Here is a 21992-nt window from a genome sequence, read left to right on the forward strand (position 1 = left end):
ACCGTATTTTGCAAGAACAAAGTCATGTTATACCCATACCCAAAATTTTTACCTGTTGTCCAGAGTGGTCACAAGGGAGCATTCTGGGATAGCTCCCAGAGGCTAATAATGTTGAATTGCATCCACAATACCTTTAACCTGGGATTTCGATCTCGATTTAAGCACTACTCCACTTGTCAAGGTGGAGTACAGAAATCGGATTAAAGAGCTCTTTAAATAAAAAAAACGGTTTGGTCGTATGGACGGAATCATTTTTTTTTCTGAATTAACTCGGCTAACTCCAAAATAAGAGACTAGTGTAGCCCAGGCCTTCAACACTAACAGTCTGGTTGATTTCCTGTCGCAGATAGAGCCAAAGGTTTGACGATTTTCCACCCAGAGATTTTCCAGATGGATTTATGACTGTATCAGATTCTGTTTTAAATCTTCAAATATACAACCTCCTTGTAAAGTGTTGGCCCTTTCCACAAGATCCTTATCTGCGTCTATTGCATTACTCAAAAATGTTCCTCTTTTGGACATTTAGGCAACCATTGGCCTTTCATACATATCTTTTCCAGTCATTACTCAGTGGTCCAGTATTCTAGATTAGATGCTTCTATTGGAAATGCTGTGTTGTCTGCAGTCTGAAGTCCAGCTGTGAGTATTGCTCAGTAGTCACATAAAATAGTGCATCCATAAGGACATTACTAGAAGAAGAAGAAGAGGTTACAAACCTTTCTGCAATTTTACTCAATCTTCTTAGACCAAGCCAGTGCAGGGTTTGAAGAAGTTAAATTCATTCCTGTGGGTATGGAGTTTTCAAATAGAGCCTGACCAGTCAACTCAAAAGAATCCTCTTTTCATTAGGTCTACAGAAGTTTACCTCTAGATTCTGATCTTAAACTCTCATCCATGGTTCCTATTCTGGAACCACTGTTATATCTGAACTCAGCACCTTGAATTTTTACCAAGATAATGGCCAGATCAGCAGCTGCTCTTGGAAAAGAAGGCCTTTTGAGTCACCCCACCGTGAGGGTCAGTTAGTCATTTTCAAGTCCCAACCACTGGTCAAGCCAACCTTCTCTCAAATATGGTCATTTCTCAACCAGTGCAGCTGGCTATTTAACAGAAATTCGTGGTAATCCTGATGTATCCTTATATATTCAGGAGCGCAGTGCAATACTAAACAGAGTATAGTTGTATGAGAAGAACCAAAAACCACTTCAGATAGTCACACAGATGTCATAGTGTCCAAGCAATCGTGAACCAACTAACAACAATTATCTTAAGATATCCTTCAGCTAAGGTTACATGTAAATAACAAGACACCTCCACCTGCTTGATTCTCTCACTGCATGATGAGCTAGGTGCCTAACAAGAGTTGATTGGGTCAATATTGGACTCAGTGTCGTCTGACCAAGTCTCCATTCTGCTATGACAGATCAGGTGCTGTTTCTGTACTCACATGATAAATAATGATGTCTTTATTTTAACCAAAGACCTGTCATTCATTAGCCTCAACTAAAGGGCAGGAGGGTCACTGTTGGTCTAGTGTCTCACTCCTAGTGCAAACTATCTTAAGAGTCTGTTGCTGCTTAGTTAACTTCAAACATGTGTATCCAGTATCCTCCATGGGCCTCCATATAACCCTTCCAGCCGCAGAGAGCAGTTAAAGGCAAGTACATCTGGTCATCAAGTACTCACTATTGCCCCTTTTCTTCCTGTAATACCCTCTTATAATTAGTCTTCCTTATCCACTCAATCCTATTATTGACCTATTCAAAATACTCCTCAGAATGTTCATCCTGGTGCCAAGGAGTTAAAAAGGATGTTCTGTAAATATAAGTAATGTAAGGATTAATTCCAGTAAATATATCATTACTATGTGTCAGTGAAGCGGGTATAATTTTGTTGTTGTTGGTTTGGATCTGGATGAGTAATACTTAAGAGGTAAGATAAAAATGTTTCATATTCGTTAGGAATGTCAATGTACAGATGTAAGTAATGTAAAAATCTTTTATTCTTTGACCTAACTACGAGAGAACCTGAGAGTGCCAAACACCTCGAGAATGGAGGTTGTTCGTAACTCTGAAACCTTCGGAACTTTGAACAAAATATTATGGTGGTTCTTTCAAAAGTTTACAACTGAACATTGATTGAATACAGCTTTGAAACTTTACTGTGCAGAAAAAAATGCTGCTTTTACCATCTTAATTTGAATGAAACAAGCACAGAAACAGTTTCCTTACCGTGTCAAATTTTTTTTAAACTTTTGCCTTTATTTTTTAATAGTTTACGTTTAACACAGGACTGTACTGTATTCTCCCCCCCCCCCCCCCAACCGCCCTTTCCCCAATCTCTGCTGCTGCCTGATTGCATACTTCTGGTTCCAGATGAATTGTGTGGTTGACCAGTCAGTTCATAAATCTGAGGTTCTGCTGTATACATTTAATGTTAAGTATTTTAAACTCCGTTTCACAAGAACATTGTTTTTGACACTACTAGTTTTCTTTAAAAATAAAAGCATTTTGTACAGAAGTATCACTGTCCAAATCCTTATCCTGGAGTCAAATAATAAAAACAATCCTAAAACTCATAACATACAGAATTGCTCTTTTGGGCTTCTTTTCAAGATTGTAGTTAAAGAAAGCTGTGTGTGTATATAACTTGTTTTAGCTTCCAGTTGCTATTCCTTTTCTTCCCTGCAAATAATGATGTTGGAAATTGGTCTGTACCTTTTTTCTCCTCCTCCAATCAACCCCAGTATGTCACCAGTAGTGTCATCCTTTAATGAGGTGGAACATTTCTAGCTAGTACCGCATGATCCATGAGAATGAAGACTACAGCTGGCAACTGTTTTTAGAGAACAAGAATAGCAAGTAATATGTCCTTCTTTGTTTTGTTATAAGTAACAAAGTTGGTATAGCAGTGTCCAGATAGCCAAAGTGTGTTTGATTAGAAGTGCCAGGTTTAAATGACACAATCGGTATTAGTTTTTCTTAAAGATCATTTTTCTGCAATTCAGCATTATGAAACTGGCATGCATTAACTCACAGAAATGTTCATGATCCTGCAGGAATTATGATGAAGCTTCTGAGCATCATGGTTTTTTTGATTGGAAAGCAGAAGGTTTTCATACAACTGATCAGTAATGTATAAAAAGAAATGAAAACAAGTAATAATACGTGCAGTAGTCAATATGATGTGAAAAACCAGATCATTCTGAGAACTGAACAGATACAGGCCGATTTAAAAGTGCACCTCTTGTGCGCTGAAAAGTGAGGGTTTGACAGCAGTGGCAGTATCTCATTATTTTCCAGCCCATGGGTTGATGCCAGCGTCAATACTGACCTTTTTTTCTTTCAGGCCCTATGGTTCTGGAGAGAATACAGCTTTTATTTTGGGTTTTAAAAGCTCATTGGCTGCAATTTTATTAAATAATGTTTGTACTGTATTCTGTTTAGTTTGAAATAAGTGTTCTGAACAAATAGGAATTTGTGAATGCTATTATATAGACCATATATTTCCTATTTGGGTTTAATTGTGTTTTTTTGTGTGTGTAATGTATAAAATTTTGTTTTATACAGTAATATCACAGGAAAAACTAAATGAGCTATATTCACATCTCAGGATACTAATTTCATCACATATTACTTAGGGTATGTCTACACTACAAGAGTAGTTCGATTAAATTAGGTCGAATTTGTGGATTCAACCTTATGAAGTCGAATTTGTGTATCCACACTAAGGACACTAATTCGACTTTGTGAGTCCACACTAACGGGGCAAGCGTCGACATTGGAAGCGGTGCATTCTGGGCAGCTATCCCACAGTTCCCGCAGTCCCCGCTTCCCATTGGAATGCTGGGTAGAGCCCCCAATGCCCGCTGGGGGAAAAATGTGTCGAGGGTGGTTTTGGGTAACTGTCGTCATTCAACCGTCACTCCCGCCCTCCCTCCCTGAAAGCGCCTGCGGGAAATCTGTTCGCGCACTTTTCTGGTCAGTGACAGCGCGGACGCCACAGCACTGCGAGCATGGAGCCCGCTGCGATCATCGCTGCACTTATGGCCGTTGTCAACTCCTCGCACCTTATCGTCCACCTCTTCCACAGTCAGCTGCTGAGAAATCGGGCGAGGAGGCTCCGGCAGCGCGGTGAGGACATGAAGTGTCAGAGTGGCACAGACCTCTCACAAAGCACGGGATCCCACGCCGCGGAGATCATGGTGGCAATGGGTCACGTTCATGCTGTGGAACGGCGATTCTGGGCCCGGGAAACAAGCACGGACTGGTGGGACCGCATAGTGCTGCAGGTCTGGGATGAATCACAGTGGCTGCGAAACTTCAGGATGCGTAAGGGCACTTTCCTTGAACTCTGTGACTTGCTGTCCCCTGCCCTGAAGCGCCAGGACACCCGGATGCGAGCAGCCCTGAGTGTGCAGAAGCGAGTGGCCATAGCCCTCTGGAAACTTGCAATGCCAGATAGCTACCGGTCAGTAGCGAACCACTTTGGCGTGGGCAAATCTACCGTGGGGGTTGCTGTGATGCAAGTAGCCCACGCAATCGTTGAGCTACTGTTCTCAAAGGTAGTTACCCTGGGAAACGTCCAGGTCGTCATAGATGGCTTCGCCGCGATGGGATTCCCAAACTGCGGTGGGGCTATAGATGGGACTCACATCCTTATCCTGGGACCGGCCCACCAGGCCAGCCAGTATATTAACCGAAAGAGCTACTTTTCAATGGTGCTGCAAGCACTGGTGGACCATAGGGGACGTTTTACCAACATCTACGTCGGGTGGCCGGGCAAGGTTCATGACGCACGTGTTTTCAGGAACTCTTGTCTGTTTAGACGCCTGCAGGAAGGTAGTTTCTTCCCGGACCACAAAATAACTGTTGGGGATGTGGAGATGCCTACAGTGATCCTCGGGGTCCCAGCCTACCCGCTAATGCCCTGGCTCATGAAGCCCTATACAGGCGCCCTGGACAGTGACAAAGAACTCTTCAACTACCGGCTGAGCAAGTGCAAAATGGTGGTGGAGTGTGCTTTCGGACGTCTCAAGGGGAGATGGAGGAGCTTACTGACTCGCTCGGATCTCAGCGAAACCAATGTCCCCATTGTTATTGCAGCTTGCTGTGTGCTCCACAATCTCTGTGAGAGCAAGGGGGAGACCTTTATGGCGGGATGGGAGGTTGAGGCAAATCGCCTGGCTGCTGATTACGCTCAGCCAGACACCCGTGCGATTAGAAGAGCCCAGCGGGAAGCGCTGTGCATCTGGGAGGCTTTGAAAGCTAGGTTCCTCAGAGAGCAGGGTAACCTATGACTGTCCAGTCTCTTTACAGAGAAGCTGAACCTGCCCCTGTTTCAGTTACTATTGACTTTTTTCTGCGGTTACATACCCCGTTCACCAGGTTTCCCCCTTCCAACAGATGTTTAAAAATAAAGTTAATGGAACATTGTTAATTAACAAAGTTTTCTTTACTAATGAATTCGCGTTAAAGGGTTCAAACAGGGACGCAGACTGTGGTGGGTACGGTGTGCAGTGATGTACAGACCGCTTCTACACTCGAGGAATGACAGGCTCCTGCTCCTACAGCGGTCTCTGGGGGGAGGACGGTTACAGGAGGGTGTGCAGGAAGGGGTGGGTTTGCAGGAAGGGGTGAGGGGTGTGTGGGAAGGGTGAGTAGGTGTAGGGGGATGAGGGCTCTGGCTGGGGCTCAGGGCATCGGAGAGGCTCATGGCTAGGGTGGAAGGGGATGGTAAGGGCAGCCTGCCTTGCCATTTGTGGATGCCAGGCGCTAGGACCCTGGGGCAGCATACACCTCCCAGACTGACCTGGGGCAGCAGACACCTCCCAGAGGGACCCGGGTGACTAGTGACTGCACTCTGTGTGTGACCTGCTGTTGATCCTGCCCCCATGTCTGTACCCTGGTAATGGTGGCTGTTCTATGCAATTAACAAACCCCTCCCCCCCCTTCACACAAAGTCTTCTGCAAAGAAACATGACAGAAAAAGGAATTGACAGCAAACTACTTTTAATACTCAACTACACAGTTGGGGGATGAAACTGGGATTTGGGATTGGGTGAGCCAGGAAGGGAAGCAATTCTCAAACTTTAGGGAATGAGAGCTGTTTGGTACATGAGCGCTCTGCTGGGGTGGAGTGACAGTTTTCACGGCCCCTAGCGCCCCTCCTTCTTGTTATTTTGGGTGAGGGGGGGACAGGACTTTGTGGCGGGGGAGGGCAGTTGCAGATACAGTGCAGGAGGGCTCTCTCCTCCTGCCTGCGGTCCTGCAGAACATCCACAAGGCGCCGGAGCGTGTCCGTTTGCTCCCTCATTAGGCCAAGCAGCGTTTGAGTCGACTGCTGGTCTTCCTGCCTCCACCTGTCCTCCCTTTCGCTGTGTGAGCGCTGGTACTGAGAGAGGGTCTCCCTCCACTGGCTCTGCTGGGCCCTCTAGGTCGAACTAATTAGCTTCCTGGTGTGGACAGTTGCACGGTTAAATCGAATTAATGCTGCTAAATTCGACATAAACTCCTAGTGTAGACCAGGCCTTAGCTTCACTTTTGTTGCCATATTTTAATTTAGAATTCCTGGGGGTGGCATGGCCTTATAATTTAGTGTAATGACTTATAAAGACAAGATGTGTTCAGGACAGCAAATATGTTGTCTAATGTATATGGATAAAGTCATCTTGATTTCAGTCTCCTGAGAATTATAGAGGTCCATGTTTAACCTCATTTCTTGGAGGACTGTCTAACAGATGCTTTTTAGAGGTAAGGCATTTAGGAAAATAATTGTTTTTCCAATTAAAAAATTAACTGAAGACTAGCTGTTTGGATTCTAAATTCTGTAGCTGCTATTAGGAAATACCTTCATGTGTCTCTATTTTGTTCGGAGGAAAAATCAGTTACTATATGACAGAAAAATTATTCCAAAGGTATCCTGAGGTACTGCTTAGTCAAGGAAAACATGTTTAAAAAAATTCCTGTAACAAATAGAATTTTATTTTTTCTCTAGCTCCTGGTAAATCAGACAAACTGAAGCTTCATTCTGGGTGTTATACAGTATAGTTGTTAGAAACCCTTGGTGAAAATAGAGCCTCATATTTTACCATATATTTGTGTAGTACTCTAGTTTTATAATGTGCAACTTAAGAAATCACACTTCTGTCTGAAAATGTTAATATCTGCAATAAATATGACTGAAAGTTTGGATGGGGAAAATATTTTTCTAGTTTGTTTGCTTTACACATTTGACAGCACTTTTGGAATTGACAATTTCCCCATTCCACTGCGGTCACTTTCCCCATTTGTTTTATGGATGATGTTTCACTCAGGTGGAAGAAGCATTTTTAAAACAGGAAAATGTAGTTATAAACCTACAAGAGTGTTAGGAGTACTCAGACAGTTGTGGTATCTGAAACTACTTTTAACTAATTTTTAACAGACTATATTTCAAGTTGATGGTGTCTCTTTAACAAATAGACACAGCAGGCTGAGTATTCACAGGCTTGGTAAAAATGAGAGCTCAGAAATCCCAACTTTATTGCATTTAACCCAAACAAACCATTTTAGTTTAGTTTGTTTTTTTGACATGTGGACAGTCACCACTAATTCCTTTTTTTGTAAAACAGAAGCTGTTGATGATAAAATAAAAATAGAGTGAAAATCAGTGAAACTAGAGGTAAAGCACTAATCAAAATCAACAGCAAAACAAATAGGGAAACATTCTAGATTTAGAAATGGAACTTAGCTCATGGCTTTCAGTAGTTATTAACTCATAGCAATGCCACTGTCTACTTTGGCTTGTTTTCAGATATATTTTTTCTCTGTTGGCTTAGGGTTTCAGAGCAGGAGTTGGAAGTGATTACTAAATGACAGTTTTTCAAATTTGAGTTCCTTTTCAAAAAATATTTCTGGCCTTGTTTATAAGTCTCTTATATGGACTGCTTTAAAAGTTGCAAGAATAATATCTTCTGTTTCTATGGAACATACAAAAAAAGCTATTCCCTAATGTTCTCATTAGTTGGTTAAAATAGTCCTTATTCCTAGTACTGGAAAAATAAGGTTTCTTTTGTTTAAAAATGGAATGGAAAAATTATTGTATTTTTTAACTATTGAACATCGTTAGAAAGCAAACTATGGTGATTTTACTGAAGTCACTCCTATAAATAAACTGATTTGCCAGTTCCACATAGCTACAGGCTTACATGTAACATCTTAAAATTTATTTTAACACATTCCTTTTTTATTAGTTCTTAGGAAAGTCAGCTCTCCATAAACCTGTAGTGTCTTGTTAAAGGTAAGTTTTATCAGAATACTAAGGTAGAATTACAATCGTGTGTCCTGTATTAGACCTTGTCTTAGGAGATAATTGATTTATAAAATGGATTCTACTTAAGCTTATAACAAAATAAAATTAGTCCTTTTATTTGTTGTTTACACATCAAATGGTTAAAATGACTGGAAGAGAACTTGGTTGTTGGCAGGGGCCCTTGGATAGAAACTGTATGTGCTGATGCTGGTGAAATTTAAATATGTAACTGGAGAACCAAACATGCTTACTAGTATTAGATGAACACTTTGAAAAGGCTGACAAGAAATAGTGTTGTTAGTGTGAAACAAGTTTTTCTCTCTCAAATATTGCTCTAAAATGTTGTGAAGGAAACTAAACTGTCAGAAGTAGTAGTCTCCCTGTTATATGTTCACGCCAAAGTAAACCTGTTTGTATTTAAGATAAATAATATCTTTGTTATGTTATTCAAAGTGATTATTAAATATATATATGATTCAATTTGGCTTTGCCGCAACTTACATTATTTAGGATTATTTTGCAACTTGCATCAGAGTGTATTTAAATAAAATGCTTGCAGGAGCAGGATGTTAACTGCAGTCTTCCTCGTGCTAAAACAAATTTAGCAAACTATTACAAAAGTTCACCTGCATGTTCTTTATTTTAACGAAGTGCTTTGTTAAAAAAAAATCAATAAAATTAATGGGGGAGGAGGAAAAATCAGGTTGTCAGATTTATAATTGCCTGTAACTTTTAATGGTTATATTCAATGGCAGTAGTAAAAATAGTTGGAACACTGAAATGAAGTGACAAAAGTTGTTTGTAATGGGTGTAAGTTGGCATTCGATTTGATACTAGCTAGCTGATAACTAACAAAAATTATCCAGAATGGATTTCACACAGGAATCAGATTAATGTTTACCTGTTGGCCACCAGAAAGAGCAAATATGGATTATAGATAAAGACCCTAAGAAGGACTTTAAGCATAGTGGAGTGGTCTTTAATTTGTTGGGTTTTTTTAAGTATGTTATGAAATAACTTTAAGACATACAGTATTATATAATCGTGATTGATCCTGAAATAAAATGAACTTGCATTCTACTACTATTTAGCTAACGCAGGGAGCTGCAATATCTTATTAGTTACGTAAAGATTAAACCTTTTTATAGCAAATATCTGATTTATTTTTTTAAAGATGGAATAGAACATCTAGCAAAATGATCAGTTTTTATATCAGTGATTAGCCATTCCTCTGGATATATGTAGGTTATAGTGTCACTACCTTGCAATGTAATAGGATAGCTGGATCATTTGGATTATAAAATAGGCATTTTCTATAAATTTGACAACATAAGGTTTAGATGAAAAGATGAGTGTACACATGCTGCTTACATTTGAATTATACTTTAAATAGAAAATCATTTTATTAATGCAGTTTTGTGTGTGATGGTTTTTATATTGCTTCAGCCACTAAAGCTTAACAGTTATGTGTGTATTGAATCAATGCACACATGTCATCCATAATATGGTTAAGTAATAGTTTTCATATTAGTGGGACCAAGTCTGATACTATGCAGTCAGTATAAAAAGAAGAAAAATTAAAGTTCAGTTTTCATTAACCGACTGATACCAGTGGTCTTTGGGTAAAGTTTCCAAAAGTACCTTAGACCCATTGACTTTGAATAAGACTGTGACAGGATGGTCAAGTACAGTAGTACCTCAAAGTTACAAACTGACTGAGTAACCACACGCCTCATTTGGAACCAGAAGTATGCAATCCAGCCGGAGAGAGATGGAAAGAGAGAGAGGGGAAGCAAATACAGAACAGTGCTGTGTTAAATGTAAACTACTAAAAAAAAAAAAGACAAAGTTTAAAAAAAGATTATTTAACAAGGTAAAGAAACTTCCTGTGCTTGTTTCATTTAAATTAAGATGGCTAAAAGCAGCATTTTTCTTTTGAATAGTAAAGTTTCAAAGCTGTATTAAATTAATGTTCAGTTGTAAACTTTTGAAAGAACAACCATAATGCTTTGTTCAGTGTTACGAATATTTCAGAGTTACGAACAACCTCTATTCCCAAGGTGTTCGTAATGCTGAGGTTCTACTGTACTTTGTGTGCTTGGGTTTTTGTTGTGGTGTTTTCTTCTACCTATATGTATCTATATCTCAGCAAAATGACTGACCAAGTATTTTTTTATCAACTACAGTTGGTTAATAACATAGTAAAAGCATCCTGATTGGCTAATAACTTAGATTGGTTAATAATTAAATCACGCAGTATTATCGTGTGCTTCAAAAAGCCACAGGAGACACTGCAAAGAGTCACTTGTGGCTCCCAAGCCTCAGTCTGAGTATCACTGGTTTAGTTCATAAGTTGAATGAGTATAGCCCAAATGCACACATTAGCGGAACAGGTATATTAATCAAAGGCTACTAATTACTTGAGCAGGTTAGCTAATTAATGCAAGAGGAAATGGGGTAAATGATGTAAAGAAAAAAACAGTCAACGAGAAGGTGGGGAGCCAGCAGGTACTGTTTGGACTTGTTAGGCAACCTGTTAATGCTGACAACCCCCGAGATGAGTTCGGGTTAATGGTTTTTCTTCTGGCTCTTTTTCTGTAACGTGAGGAAGGACCGAATCAGTGAAGCATCTTGAGTGGGAGCACCAGTGTGGTACCTATTCAGGCCTTTTGACAGGGATTTAGGTGCATAAGTCACTTAGGTGCTTTTTAAATTTTTTACCCTTTGTGCTTATTGTGCTTCCTATAGAATTTGCCTGCACCAGAAGATGAAGGAATGATCATGCTAGAAATCTTCCTTTGCGTTCATGGATTATGATTTTTAGAACTTCAGAAATATTTATCTATTTGAGTTAGTGAAACCAAAAAAGTTTTAAGTCTAGCTAAATGAAGAGAAAGTATTAGGAGAAATTACAGCAAATCTGTTTTAGTGGATTAAGTTGATATCAGATCTTGTCTATATGTACTAGTTCCATTCAAAATAGTGGGTTTTTTTCCCAAATTGAAATAGGCACGGTCAGAGGGGAAATTTTATTTTCAGGCTTGTAACTTACTTAGATATAAGTTGTGCCTGTTCAGGATTCTGAGGTTATTACAAACAAATGGAGAGTAAATGTCTTCAAATAAAAAAAAAAGCACTTTCAAGAATGTTTATTAAGTGAGACTAATAACTTCACCCACAAATTTGACAGTGGTGATTGTACTGAGATGTTACAGCGGTAGCAATTCTAAGAATGCAACCAAACCTTCAAAGAGGCATCAATGATGTGCAATCTAATTTAATGGATAAGACAGCTCAGATAAGTCTGACAAGAATTGTAACTGCAGACTTAAAACATGTTGAATTTAATATAAAATTAGTTTGTATTTCAGGCAGAGGAGAGGGAGAGGAGGAAAGTGAGGAAGGAAAGTAGTTGCAAAGGCAGTGCATTAAAAATATTGGGGGAGGGGTGAATATGCACCTGTTAAAGCTTTTGTACCTATGCATCAATATAAGCTACTGTACATATGTATTAATAAACTCATGATACGGTTTAGGTCTTGAAAATGTCAGATCATCATGTTTATTTTTGTTCACACTGTATACGTTCACAAGTCTGCAAGATAACTAGTGGTCTCCAGCCTGCAATTATTTAAGATTTTTTTCTTCTTCTGCATACCAAGCAAGGCAAGAAGCATCTCAGTCTGATGTATTGTTTTGGACTGCTGTGCTGTACGTTTATAAACAGGGGCTTTGATTAATATGCTCTCATGTTTGTTGCTTAGATCTTTTTTTAGATAGAGGCAGGAAAGTAATTAAGAATTTGGCAGCTTGCCAATTTACATATGGGACTTGCTCCGAATATTACAGCTACTGTTGGTATGCCAAATGTCTAGAGCCGTTGTCATAGAGGGAGTGGAAAGGAGGAAGACATAAAGGAGGCAGGAATGTATTTGCATGCAGCCAATCAGCAATATGCGGTTGTTCTTTTGGCTGACTTTCAAAATACAGAAGAAAAGCAGCTACAGTGCTAATTGTAGCTAGGTCCTGAAGTGAAAATGTTTTGTGACAGTTGAAAGAATTTAAAGAGGAAGGAAGATCGGTTTAGTGTCAGCTGCAATTAGATAATCAAAGATTAAAAATCCAAGTCTGTTGATTCCTTAACCCAGAGTTAAAGGGGCTGGAGATTGCCAGGGGCCGGAGGGGGGGGGGGGGGGAGCTCCCTGTGTGGAAAGGGCATTTCCAAAGCCAGCGCAAGTAAGGCCCGACTGAGCTTGCAGGTTGTCTGGACGCACGCTTGCACCGAGAGATTTTCTTGGCAGCTCTACAGGATGAGGCTCACACTGTACACAGCCGACATATTGAAGCTGAGAGCCCAGGCGAACATAGATGAAGGAATAGAGACAGCTCTGCACACAATGTAGCGTCTCCTAGGATGGTTGGGCGGCACCTTTCCTCAGGTATTTCATTACCCATCAGCCCCTTTTAGAGCAGAAAAAGCCTCCACAAAAAACCCTGCGCAAATAGCATCTGCTTCTGTTAAATCAATTTATTACATAACATTTCAGAGACAGAGCAGCAGCACAGCGTCCTAAGCTTTTGGCTGCATTTCAGGTTTGATAAAATGGCGTCCTCGCAGAAAGAGCTCTTTGCTAAAGATATGCTGCACTGAGCAGAAAATTGAATTATTTGTCATTATTTACTATTGTTTTAGTTTTAGAGAGTTAGTATTTAGTGGAAGCCCCACTAATAATGAAGAATGCTCTTTATTCTGCTTGTTTTTCTTGATGCATTTTAAAAGCTCTTGCATTGGAGGAAACAAGCTACATTTTAATATCTTGGTGCAGAAAATTAAACTAGATTAACAGGCTTTTCCACTTGCTTACTTAATTTTTTTTTAATTGTTCTATTGAATTCTCTTATCTTTTAACTATCTTCTCACATTATATGTTTTTCTAGCACAGTTTGGCAGTTTGAGCATTTATGCAGTCACTGTTCTTTGGAAGAAATTTTGGACACAATACTTTCAAGAATTCATCTTGGGACTTTAAATCTGAGAATAGTTGTAAATTGGCTTCTTGCGCGCCTTCAAATGTACAACAGTTTTAAATTTGCCCGGACCCCAGGATTGATGAAATTAGACAAAATCTGCTAATGTTGTTAAACATATCTGACAATCCAGCTAGTAGCACTTGAATTGAGATGTTTTTTCTTACTTCATGCTGCATCTTATTCTTTAAAATGAATGTTCCGACTCAATTTTTTGCTGTATAAAAATTAGACTACATTCGAGCTAAGCATTTAAATGCCTTTCTGGCAATTCTTATTTATTTTATTAACATTTATTGTAATGCTTTTAGAATTCTGTTAAGATGTCCACTTGAATCACTACAGTGAGCTACTTCTTATTTTGGGAGAGAAGTAGTTGTCCTTTTTTGACTTGCCTGATGAGGATACATAAACTTTATCTGATTAGTACTGTGATTTAAAGTCCTCAGCAGGACTGATGTCACTGGCTTTAGTCGTTGCTCGCAAAATTAACCAATTAATTGAGTTTTTATTATGTTGGCTGAAAAAATAATTAAAACCTAGAATAAGATTTTCTTGTAACGAGAGAAGGTTTTGTTTTTATCTTTAAAGGTTTTTTTTTTCCTTTCCCCCTAAGGGGGGGAGAGGTTTTATAAGTGAACTTGAGCTTTTCATTATTTTTCTTTTTTAAATCTGTTAATGTGCAACTATCAAGAATCTGAGCCAGTCTCTGATATTTCATCCAATTCCCCTCTCCCCCCTCCAATATGTTTTTGTAAATCAGTTGACTCTTTCATTATGGTTGAAACTTATTAGGTGTAATTAGTTTGAACTGTGTGCAGTGTACAAATTGAAATTTGGGAGATATGGATAGTGTACATTATTTTTTTTCTAGAATAGAATGCAAAGCTGAAAAGAAATAGTTTATGTAACCCACTGGATATCACTGGAGGGGTTGTAACTTTTGAGTAGACTGCATGATATATGGAATGGGTGTTCTGTTTGTTAATATGAGTTTATGGATAAAAGAAGCTTTTCTTCATTTTTTGCTCTTCTCAGAGTTCATATTTGTTATCTGTTTACTTTTGATGGTGCTGCCAAACTCAAAACTAATATTTGAATTGTTCAAGCTAATTATGGGCTGTTGGAGCAAAAAAAAAATTGGCTTCTATTTTGAATGAGTAACTAAATCAAAGTTTTAAAAGTATATTTCACCACAGTTCTTAATGATAAAAAAATATTGTCTGTCTTTTACTCTTTGTAAAGGAGGGACTGAATTATTAGTGATTATTGGTGACACTGCTTAAAGCTATGCATGTTGGAGGTAGCCCGTCCTCAGGCTTTCTCCATTCAGCTTTCCTAATGAACCATTAATCCTGAACAGCAAAATGCCGGCTATTTCCAGTCCTAGGCTGTTTCTGAACAGAAACTGCTCATGGTGCCGTTTTGCAGGTGGTTTTGTGGAATATGGAAATGGCCACAAAGAAATGACAACCTCAATTTTAAATTGTTCCCAAAGGTGAAATATTGATGGATGAATTTAGTATACAACATAGTAGCTATTAAATTACATCTGTCTGAAATATATAGCTAAAATTATTTGCCTCCTTAAGATCATTTCCTTTATTTGATCACATTTTGATTGTTGTGTTTAGTGTGTGGGTGCTGGTTGTTGTTGCTGGCCTGTGATGTATAGGAGGTCAGACTAGCCCTTCTGGCCTTAAACTCTGTGACTCTATTTTATTTTCCTTCCTTCTAGGGTACTAGGAATCATTTGTAAGATTTAGTCTCAACTTGACAGCTCACTTGCTGTGTGACCTTGTGTAGGTTAATCTCTGTGTGCCTCATTTTTTTTCTCATCTGTGAAATGGGTATAATACTGGCAGGATAGTTGTGAAACTAAGTGTGGAAAGCATTTGAACTTACCAGATCAAACGTATTATACAATTCCACAGTAATTGTGTTATAGTAGAATTTTTCCTTTCTGATTGACTATGTATTAAATTTTACTTTTCACGTGAACTATATTGTGAACAGGATGCATATGTAGACTCAACAAACACACAGCAATGTTTAAAAATCTGTTCAAAAATCTGTTCCATCTTCAATGACCTATCAAGACTGATGCTCAAACTAGTCTGTTTCCTGCACAGGACTCCTGGACATCAGATTCCTAAAGCAGACTGGTTTCCTGTTCCCCTTGCTTTAAGTGTTTGTCATCAGTTTGCAGGGTAAATATGGCATCCTGAAAGCAGATAAATGAAATAGTAATTGTATTTCCAATATTAAATTTTGTAATGTTCATTTCACTTTTCAGCAGTCTCTCTTTGGAGTCTGTTTTTGCAGTTTTTTTTGTTGCAAAACTGCCACCTTCAAGTCTGTCACTGAGTGGTTAGAGGTTGAACACTTCAGACAGACTGAAAACAGACTCCAAAGAGAGACTGCTGAACTCAAATTAATATGCAAATTAGATACAATTAACTCAGGCCTAAACAGAGACTGGGAATGGTTGGGTCATTACACTAATTGAATCTATTTCCCTATGTTAAGTTCTCCTCACACCTTCTATGGGTCATCTTAATTATCACTTCAAAAGTTTTTTTTCTCCTCCTGATGATAGCTCATCTCAATTGATTAGACTCTTCCTGTTGGTATGCATACTTCCACCTTTTCATGTTCTCTGTATGTATAAATATCTCCTGTCTGTGTGTTCCATTCTATGCATCCGAAGAAGTGAGCTGTAGCTCACGAAAGCTCATGCTGAAATAAATTTGTTAGTCTCTAAGGTGCCACAAGTACTCCTGTTCTTTTTGCGGATACAGACTAACACGGCTGCTACTCTGAAACCTTTATTATGTGGCTTTCAGTAATGTAGCTAGATTATTTCTGGTCTTTTTATAAAAAGAATACTATGTTATATTTTAAAAGTTTAACAGAATTCATAGGAAGCATTTGCATTTGTTTTGCAGATTAGGCAGCTCTAGTCCATTCTGTCATTTGTTCTAATCAGTTTGGCTCTTTCTCGCTGTTGTGATGTAAGTATCCCTGATGGTGGACTCCAGCATGTGTGTGATCCAAATGATTGCATTTTATGCATCCATTCTGTGGGTGTTCTGTGTCAGTCTTCACAGCTAAAGTGTTCTGGCATTTCCCATAAGGTCTGGTTCAGAGTAGTGGAGCTACTTTTTGAAATCCTTTACTACTACATTTCAAAGGCAGATGGTACTCTGGATGAACTCAAGGAAATGAGGTCTGTCTGGTGATCCTTTACAACCTTCCTCCAGACTCTAGAGTTCCTGTATGTCTTCATTCCAATACTTCTGCTAACAAGGACAGAGATCCATTGTGGTTTTGGTAGTCCCAACCTGGAGTTCACCAGATCTGATCCTCAGTCCAGTTAGAAGAAATACAGACCAACTACCAACTCTTGTCTCTTCTGTTGTAAGACTATGTTTACATTGTTAACTCAGAGCTGAAATTTCTATGCAAGTCTGTATGGAAAGTGGCTTCTTGTTAAGCTCTTGTTTGGATTGTGCACAGGAAGCTCAACAAATCGCTTAGCAAAGTCAACTTTCTACAAGAAAGAGCTGGGCCTTGAAGTGGCATAAGAAAGTAGCAAGACCATCTGGCAGCTATATCAGTGTTCCATTCTTCAGTTACAGACAGCCTCAGTCTTTCACCATTGTAAATTAAAGAAATTATTGAAAGTACTAATAAAAATCTTTACACCTGTTTGCGAGCCACCACCTACTTGTGAGAATGTTGTTTTTTTTAATTCCCTACCACTGAAGATTGCATTTTTAATGGTTAGAACATAACTGAAAAGTCAGTGAGAACCAAACCACAATGTCTAAACTTTCTGATGATGATATTTTCTGGAGGATAACATTGTACTATATTTACACCCCAAATTCCTGTTTAAGGTGGCTTTGGACTTACATTTAAACAAAGCTGTCAGCCCTTCCTAAATGTTCCCTAGCAAATATTTCTAAGACAGACTAGGTTTTGTAATCCACATATTACGGGCGCTAAGCAATTACCAGTATCTGAATAATATCAAACAGGCTTTTACATAAAGAACCCAAGATTGTGCCGTTTGAAGATGTTCTTTTTTTCCTCCCCTCCCCTGAATTCTCTCTGTGCTCAGATTAGAAAATCTGGTAAAACTATATACAAACCTACTATTGTCATGTGGGTCTCACAGTGCCTGAGAGTTTTGGGACACATTTAACCAGGTGCCAGGCAATCTCCAGAGCATGTTTTAGGAATATCTCCATCACAAAGAATCATAAAATGATAGAAATGTATGTATGGAAGGAACCTGAGGAGGTTATCTAGTCCATTTTCCCACTCTCTGCTCCCCTCCCCCACACAAACACACACACCTCTCCATGCTGAGGCGCAGGACCAAGTATACTTAGACCATCCTTGACAGGTGTTTGTCTAATCTGTTCTTAAAAACCTCCAGTGACGGGGATTACACCAGCTCTCTTGGTAACCTATTCCAGTAATTAGCTATTCTTATGTCTAACCCAGGCCCGCACAACATGCGGCCCCCGTGGGCTCACTGTGCAGCCCGTGGGCACGTGGCGGGGCGGGGCTGCTGGGTTCGCCTCACAGCCCCGCGCGGGCCGCATTCCAATCGCCCCAACGGCCAGGACCGCACATGTCTCCGTCTCCCGCTCCCCCCACCTGGCGTACAGTGGGTGCATCACTTCCAGGGCCTGCTGAGGCGGGAAGCGCTGGGCACGAGGCAGAGCCAGTAAGTGCCGAGCGAGGGGAGGAGCACCTGGCCTGGGCTTGAGCCGCAGCTGTGGGGGAGGGGGAGACTGTGTCCACACACACACACACACACACACCCCGGTTCTTTGGTTGGGGGCGGGGCGGCTACTTCACTGGTTGGTCCCAGGGCAGCCTCCATAGTGATTGGGCGCTGTGTGCAGCCAGGAAATCCCTGGAGGAGACGTGTGTGTGTCTCTGTGTGTATGTTGCACCTGCCCTGACTCAACTGGGCCTGGGCTCAAGCTGCAGCTTGGGGGCAGGGGGGCCTGGACTGAGACCCCCCCCCCTTCGGTTGGGGGCGGGGCGGCACTGCGCTGGTTGGTCCCAGGGAGGCCTCCGTAGTGATCGCGGGGAGTGGGTGGGGGTTGAACTGTCTGTGTGCAGCCAGGAAATCCCCGGAGGAGACCTCTGTGTGTGTGTGTTGCACCTGCCCTGCCCCAACTGCTGCCCCCCTCCTTGGTCCAGGGACCCTCCCGCTCCCCAGCCCCTATCACAGTGCCCTCCACCCCCCTGGCTCCCTGCGGCCCCTGTGTTTGTTTGTTGGACAGTCACATCCAATCCCTTCACACTGTCCCCCTTTCCCCTCCCCTTATTTCATAGCCCCAGAAAATCCCTTCAAACTGTCCCCCTTTTCCCTTCCCCTTATTTCATGGGGTATGACGAGCCGAGCAGGTGGGCGGGCAGGGCGGCAAGGCTTTATACTTGTTGGGGAAGGGGGAATGTTTCCACGGGGCCGGGTGGCGCTGGGGCGGGAGATGTGTTTCCACAGGGCAGGGCAGCGCTGTGGGATGGGGAGGGGGTGGTTCAGCGGGGCCGGAGGATTTCGGCCCTCAGCTGTTTTCTTTGGAGTAATATGGCCCTCGCCTCTTTACGAGTTGTGCAGGCCTGGTCTAACCTAATCTTCCTTGCTGCAGATTAAGCCACCACTACTTATCCTACCTTCACTGGACATGGAAAACAATTGATAACTGTCCTCTATAATAGCCTTTAACATATATGAAGACTATTACTAGGTTCACCCTTTCTTTTCTCAAGACTGAACATTCTGAATTCTTTTAACTGTTCCTCATAGGTCATGTTTTATAAAGTTTTTATCAGTTTTGTTACTCTCCTCTGGAGTCTCTCCAATTTTCCCACATCCTTCTTAAAGCATGGCACCCAAAACTGGACACAGTAGAGCAGAACAGTTATCTCGCGTGTCTTTCATATGACACTCCTCTTAATACACCCCAGAATTATATTGGCCTTTTTCACAACTGCATAACATTATTGACTCATATTGGTGCTTGGCAGAATTTGATTTTAATTTTTATAATTTCAACAGATAATACTAGTGTTTATTTTTAAGCATTTTTTTAGATTTTTATCTATTTAAATTTTCACAATTGCACCAAATTATGGGTTTTAAGCATTTTTTTCTTTCAATTCTTATCTATTTAAATTTTCATAGAAAATTATCAGTTAATCAAACAGGGGAGGTGTCAGACAATTTAATGACCATAAATGTTGGGATTCAAAACGTTTAAGCTTTATAACACAAATTATCAACATCATATGTCAAAATATAAAAAAAGTACCTTAAATCAAACTCTAATAAATTCTACAGCAGCATTTTTCTTTGCTTTTGTGACGGTTGATGGAAAGAGTTATGTAGTACCATTAAATTGACTGTATGATCATGAGCATAGAAGTGAATCAATGGCAGTGGTTTATTCAAAATGGAAATGACCATTGCAGTTGTCGTTTAACTACTGTGTAAACCTTTTTTCAGTCTATGTATACTTGATACGGTGTAAGCATGTATTAAAAGGTTGCTAGGCAGAATGGTATTTACTGATAGAGCATTTGGCATTTCCCATTGACTCTGTAATCACGCTATATCAGTGGTCTCCAACTATTTTTACGCTCAAGATCACTTTTTGAATTTAATGGCAACCCAGGATCTACCCCGCCCCTTCCCCAAAGCCCCACCCCACTCACTCCACATACACCCCTCCATCGCTCGCTCTCCCACACCCTCACTAACTTTCTTTGGGCTGAGGTAGGAGGTTGGGGTTCGGGCTCTGGGCTGAGGCTGAGGGGTTCACAATGTTGGAGGGGGCTTTGGGCTGAGCCTGGGTTAGGGGTTTGGGGTGCAGGAGGGGCTGAGGGGTTCAAACTCTGGGAGGGGGATCAGGTCTGGGTGAGGGGGTAGGGGTGCTGACTCTGGGAGGGGTGTCGGGGCTGGGGCAGAGTGAGGTGCAGGAGGGGGCTCAAGACTGCTGGTTGGGATGCAGGAGGGGGTTTGGGATGCTGGCTTTGGAAAGGGGCTCAGGGCTGGGGGTTGGGCTGTGGCCTCCCGTCGAACAGCACTTACCTCCAGCGGCTCCCAGTCCGTGGTGTAGCGTGGCTGCCGCTAAGGTAGGCTCCCTGCCTACTCCGGCCCCACGCCACTCCCAGAAGAAGCCAACGCGCCCCTGTGGCCGCTGAGGAGCAGGGCGGGGGCACGTGGCTCCGTGTGCTGCCCTTCTCTGCAAGCACCGCCCCTGCAGCTCCTATTGGCCACAGCTCCCCATTCCCGGCCAGTGGGATCTGCGGGGGCTCTGCTTGCAGGCAGGAGTAGTGCCCGGAGGAAGACCCCTCCCTACTGCAGGGCTGCGCTGGCCGCTTCCAGGAGCGGCATGGGGCTGGGGCAGGCAGGGAGCCTGTCATAGGCCTTGGCTACACTTGCAAATTTGCAGCGCTGCAGCAGGGTGTGAAAACACACCCTCTCCAGCGCTGCAAATTGCGGCGCTGCAAAGTGCCAGTGTGGTCAAGTACATTATTCCCCACAGGGAGGTGGAGTACGGACAGCACTGGGAGAGCTCTCTTCCAGCGCTGGCGCTTTGACTACACTTAGCGCTTCAAAGCGCTGCTGCGGCAGCGCTGTGAAGTGCAAGTGTAGCCATAGCCTCAGTGGCAGCCCCACTGCACCACCGGAGATCACAATAGACTGGGAGATCCTCTAGGATCGACCAGTCGACGGTTGGTGACCACTGCTCTATGTTCTGACTGGTGAATAGTGTTTCAGTTAGCAGCATGTTTCATTTTATCACTGCACATTAGAGGTTATACACTACTGCTTTATTTCCTTTTTTACATGCTGATTCAATAAATTACCGTAAAACATGTATCCTAATATTAGAAGGTCAAACCTTAGATTTAGCAACTTAGAAGTTAACATATTTTAGAGGTTATAATGAATAGTAATGATACAAATGTAAAAACACAAACATGGGCCTATATAGTACACTGATTTTAGAAAGAGACCCTTTCTTGGCTATTTTCAGTTACGAGACTATTTCACTCTGGCTGCATGGTTGTGGGTTTTTTGGTTTTTGTTTTAAATCCACTCAAGCATAATTGTTGTTAGTAGTTTATCTTTGCAGCATTGTCCTTGGTTTTAACTTGACTTACAAAGGGTACACAGCTATACAGAGCTGGCTAAAGATACAGCATTGGTTGGCTTTGTTTGGGGTGGTAGATATTTTGTTGTTGTTGTTGTTGTTAATAGAATTGTCTGTCTTGTAAAGCATTTAGTCTGCTGTAGAAGTAAAGTATGTTGGAAAGGCAAAGAATAATTGAGACTTTCAGCATTTGCATGTATGCACACTGTTTTTCCTCTCTATCCAAACTACAATTTAGAGAGACTATCCTATAAGTTGTCTCTATTCATAGCTCTCTGATCACACTAGCTGTACAGGATAAAATTCCTATCATGAGAAAATATAAGGGAATAATTGCACTCATTATGTCTTTTGTACAGTACAGTCAGGATAGATAACAGTATCTAAGATTTTACAACTTGAAATAAGCTTGATCCTCTTAACATGACCAATTGTGGCTTCTCTCAGGTTATTTAACTCAGTGTACTCTAGTAAAGAGCCAGATCA

General features: G+C 41.1%; 1 protein-coding gene across 11 annotated transcripts in view; it reads left to right on the forward strand.

Annotated features, from left to right (window-relative positions):
• Nucleotides 1-21992, forward strand: part of TNRC6C (trinucleotide repeat containing adaptor 6C) — a 310753-nt gene that overhangs the window by 107259 nt on the left and 181502 nt on the right. Inside the window, exon 1 of one of the 11 annotated variants that reach the window (XM_044983148.1) lies at nt 12631-12731. The exons of the other annotated variants lie outside the window; for them this stretch is intronic. Within the exon in view, the coding sequence (XP_044839083.1) occupies nt 12707-12731 (25 nt within the window). The 5' untranslated portion in view covers nt 12631-12706. Of the gene's footprint in view, nt 1-12630; nt 12732-21992 lie in introns of those variants that run through there. 11 annotated transcript variants of the gene reach the window in all.

The sequence above is a fragment of the Mauremys mutica genome, chromosome 12 (genome assembly GCF_020497125.1).
Source record: "Mauremys mutica isolate MM-2020 ecotype Southern chromosome 12, ASM2049712v1, whole genome shotgun sequence".
In the NCBI taxonomy this organism is placed as follows: Eukaryota; Metazoa; Chordata; order Testudines; family Geoemydidae; genus Mauremys; species Mauremys mutica.